Genomic DNA, 3891 nt, shown 5'->3' with positions numbered 1-3891 from the left:
ACAATCAGTAGTTACAGGCACATTCCCCCCCTGGAGACTCTCAGGGTTAAGGGTCTTGCTGAGGGACACAATGGTAGTAAGTGGGATTTGAACCTGGGTCTTCTGGTTCAAAGTGTGTTACCCACTAGGCTTTGAGCTTAAAATGATTTGCAGCTAAGATGATACCATTTTTTCCATTTGGTTCCAATCAACTGTTTTCATTGAAATTGGCATTTTAAATTTAGTTTAAAACTGAACTTCACCAAATGAACACATAAACACGTCTCAGACTGTTCATGTTTTCAGGCAGTTTATTACCTTGTTATTACAGTCCTTCGAGCAAGAACAAGGTTCTGTTTATTACAGTTATTACAGTTAGCCTTCTAGTAGTTTTTTTTTTTTTTTCAACCTTGTATCATTTACATTAGTCTACTTCTTAGACATGCATTTGTGTGTAAAGCTGTGGGAAAATGGACATTTTCATCAACATTCTATTATCAGTTGTAATAATTATATAGATATTTGACATAAACTCCTTGTTTTGTGAACAATAAATGAAAAAGACAAGGTTTTAAAATCCCCATATCCCCAGGGGGAGCGGTTGGTAAATGTTCCCACTCAGAATAAGCTTACACACACACACACACACACACACACACACACGCACACACACACTTCAAGGGCACAATTTGAAAAGACTGAGGGGATGTAAAAGACAACTGTTCAATTAGGCTGTAAACACACTTTATATTAACTTTTAAAATAGGGAAACTGAAACCACATAAGATGCTCAGACGTGTTTTATTCTCAAAAACATACCTGGGTATTGACACCCATGAATGAACAATTTATTTACATAATGTACAATATCTGTTTTTTTGGAGTCCTCAGCCCAGGTCAGGCCCTTCTGATGGAATTTCTGATGGTCCTCTTTAAAGGCCTCATTCACACTCTTCCAGAGAGGTATCTGCTCCATCAAATACGGAAAAGCCCACGTCGCTGACAGCGAATCACAGGCTACAGACCAGGAGGAAAAAGATGTAGAGTCAGAATCTACAGAAGATTCAAAAGAAACAAACAGTAAATAATCAAAGCATGTCTCACCAATGCAGGACGTTCAGTCACTAGTGGAGCAGTATAGAGTCTGGCCATTCCCACTGGAACACTCCAGAATTAAATGTCATTTTAAGGATTAGACAGAACTGTTTGAGTATGAAACATTAAACTGTCATGGCAGCAAACAATCACAGCTATGAATAATAACAATCACTCCTCTGAACATTCTGGAACTCACAAGACACTCATTTAGTCCCACTGGGACAGCAAAAGGAAAAAGGCAATACCTCCATATCATCTAGGATTTCAAGGAAGTAGTCATTGTAAATGCGGTAAATAGATATAAGTAAGAAACTGTGTGTGTGTGTGTTCATCATTAGTGCACGAGCACAGTTGGGTCGCTGAGAAAACGCATCTCCATTTGTACGAGAAGGAAGTCGAGAGCGAGAGACTGGGTGGGTCGGCTTCTTGAACACACAACCATCCTATCACACATGTACTGTCACGTTCCTAAGTCTATGGGGTGTAAGAAATGCTGAATACTGACAACCACCCCATCTTACACAACTCCTCTCCACCGAACGTGTACCTGAGGCCACAAACACCCCAGCAAAATAGTAAATCCGGTCCTAAACCTGCCTAACATAAGATGCCTTAACCTACCAGATCTTCGGAGGGTTGAAGGCCGAACGTCACCCCGGTCAGACTCAAGCCGAGGCTGTCCGTGTGACGACGTCCCCCCACCCAGAGTAGCTCCAAAAGAAAGAAAGGAAATATAACAAAAGTGGTGCTCTGCAGGGAGGGCATTGCCACAGCAAAGACCCCAAGAGACACCCTAACTTACCGGATATAAGACTCTGATCACAAACACCGAACCAGGGGAAAACATCCTTGACGACAATCCCCCATTTATCAGCCTAAAGGAAGGGATTTTCTCAAACATGCACAAAAGTTAATGAAAAAAGGCACATAAAGCTACCAGGCCAACAACAAAGGGTCTATCACACAAAGCAACAAGACACACGAATGAGATCCCCAACAGAGCTCCTTGCAGATCTCCATGGACCCTGGGGATCTCCCAAAATAGTAAGGGCCCAGCAGACCCTGGGGACCTCCTGAACATCATCCGAAGTCTCTTTATATAGGTGGAGGTGACCAATAGGGATTCCTCCCTCGAAGTCAACCTAAAAGAGACAGGACACAAAAATACACAGGACACAGCCAGCCACACAGAACACGTGAGAGCATACGTCCAGGGACGTAACAGTACACACAGTATTAGTACATTTATTTAGCTCATACAAGACACACACACACACACACACACACACACACACACACACCTGTACGTTCTCTTTGTCTGCAGTACTGAGAGCACGCGCATGACCAAAAATGCCATTATCCTAACAGAAAACTAGATAAAAGCTATAGAGCTGTATAATATAATTATGGTTTGGTTGACAACCTACCAGTAGGGAATTAATCCTTCTGATGGCCATGTTATTGCTAGAATGAAGGGAGGGGGGAGAAACAGCACGAGCCTCAGTGGTCTCCTGAAGGGCTCTTTCAAACCTGACAAACCAAAAAAAAGTGACATTAGACAATTCTGTACACAATGCTGCCTCTACACGAAAAGTGTGCCAGACCACAAGCCACCGATGTGTGAATATCTGCACCCGTCCACCCCTCAAAATGGATTCCTTAAACTTACCCCAACTCCACATCATCTGGATTCACAGGACCAGGGGAGTCGTGACCAACCCCTTGACAGGAAACTGGATAAAGAACCAAATCAGCATAAAAAAACAACAATCTAATTAAAAATTAATATTCCGACCCAGCCTGCCTGCACACGACAGACACATACCTGCATAAGATGAGGCATCTGGAGCAGATGAAGGAATCTTTTCGGAGACGCTTTCCCGCTTGGGGGTTTCACATTGACTAAAAAGAGAAAAAGAAGCATTAGCTACGATATGAAAAGCCAATAGGATAAGATGGCAGACAACACGAGGAGACCGGCTAATTAAAGCGTTTAGAAACTGTACCTTCCGAGAACTGCCAGGGTGTTCCTGTTCATGGACAAATTAGTCTCGGGCGACAGCACGTCCGTGGGTCCAGCGGGGGAGAAGGACAGAGTTTTGACCCACGGGGAGCCCGTGGACACCAAATCCGACAGCGAGAGCTGAGGGATTCCGCGTCTTCGGCCAGGCTGGACGTGACGGCTGTCCGGGCTGAAGTCCATTTCAATCTGCCCGCTAAGCGCAGTGTCTCCGAAAATGGGATTCCGACTCAATCGGTGGCAAACTCGTGTATATTTGCAGACAGGATATCGATTTAGCTGCAGTCGCTATTGGCGACGAAAACATACACAAAGTAAGCACGCTAACGGTCCCGATCCTGTTTTTATTTCTAAACCGAGGCTCCCAGAAGCGGCAAACCTTCTGACCAATAGCAGACACTGTTATTATTCTTTTAGCCAATCAGAACCGTGAGAAGAATGACAAAGAGGCGGGGTTAGGGGGTGACAGATAGAATCGTCATCTAATCAAAAGCGCGGCAGGTGACAGCTGGTGCGAGCCATTGTCCAATCAAATCGTGACCTGAAGTTGAAGGGCGGGTGCAGGAAAAGATTTTTCTGCGGAACGTTTTAAGCCGCGACTGGACCAGCCCCGACGAAAGCCAGTCAGACAATAGAAGTCCGTGTTTTTGTTGCGGAAACGTACAATTTAAACACGACACGCCGTCTTTTAAGATTCGCTATACATACCTTTAATTTCATTATGGCTAATTCATACATTTAGCTATATATTCATTCATATTCATATAGGCAAATTATTTCTAACTTTTTATTCA

General features: G+C 43.7%; 1 protein-coding gene across 5 annotated transcripts; it reads right to left on the bottom strand.

Annotated features, from left to right (window-relative positions):
* Positions 1 to 272: 272 nt before the first annotated feature.
* Positions 273 to 3451, bottom strand: LOC114786990 (uncharacterized). Of its 5 annotated transcripts, XM_028974661.1 has the most exons (8): positions 3084 to 3451; positions 2903 to 2979; positions 2747 to 2810; positions 2505 to 2607; positions 1880 to 2219; positions 1699 to 1788; positions 1084 to 1144; positions 273 to 996 (listed from the first exon to the last, which is right to left on the bottom strand). In XM_028974661.1, the coding sequence occupies exons 1-5, from the start codon at positions 3278 to 3280 to the stop codon at positions 2037 to 2039; spliced, it is 624 nt and encodes a 207-aa protein (XP_028830494.1). In that variant the 5' UTR covers positions 3281 to 3451; the 3' UTR covers positions 273 to 996; positions 1084 to 1144; positions 1699 to 1788; positions 1880 to 2036. The 5 variants fall into 5 exon arrangements, with proteins under 5 accessions (XP_028830494.1, XP_028830492.1, XP_028830491.1 ...); XM_028974659.1 differs by having other exon boundaries at positions 1084 to 1136; positions 1699 to 2219; XM_028974658.1 differs by having other exon boundaries at positions 1084 to 1788.
* Positions 3452 to 3891: the final 440 nt, after the last annotated feature.

The sequence above is a fragment of the Denticeps clupeoides genome, chromosome 3 (genome assembly GCF_900700375.1).
Source record: "Denticeps clupeoides chromosome 3, fDenClu1.1, whole genome shotgun sequence".
Lineage (NCBI taxonomy): Eukaryota > Metazoa > Chordata > Actinopteri > Clupeiformes > Denticipitidae > Denticeps > Denticeps clupeoides.
The sequence above is the reverse complement of the archived record's forward strand: the minus strand, read 5'-3'. Positions and strand labels throughout refer to the sequence as shown.

Bases quoted from the DNA above. Each gene is read 5' to 3' on its own strand.
- LOC114786990 (XM_028974657.1), bottom strand. From the start codon at position 3,280: ATGGACTTCAGCCCGGACAGCCGTCACGTCCAGCCTGGCCGAAGACGC. The intron at 2,980-3,083 runs GTACAGTTTCTA...TTCTCTTTTTAG, and splicing joins ACCCTGGCAGTTCTCGGAAG to TCAATGTGAAACCCCCAAGC. The intron at 2,220-2,504 runs GTAGGTTGTCAA...TGTCTCTTTTAG, and splicing joins GAAGGATTAATTCCCTACTG to GTTGACTTCGAGGGAGGAAT.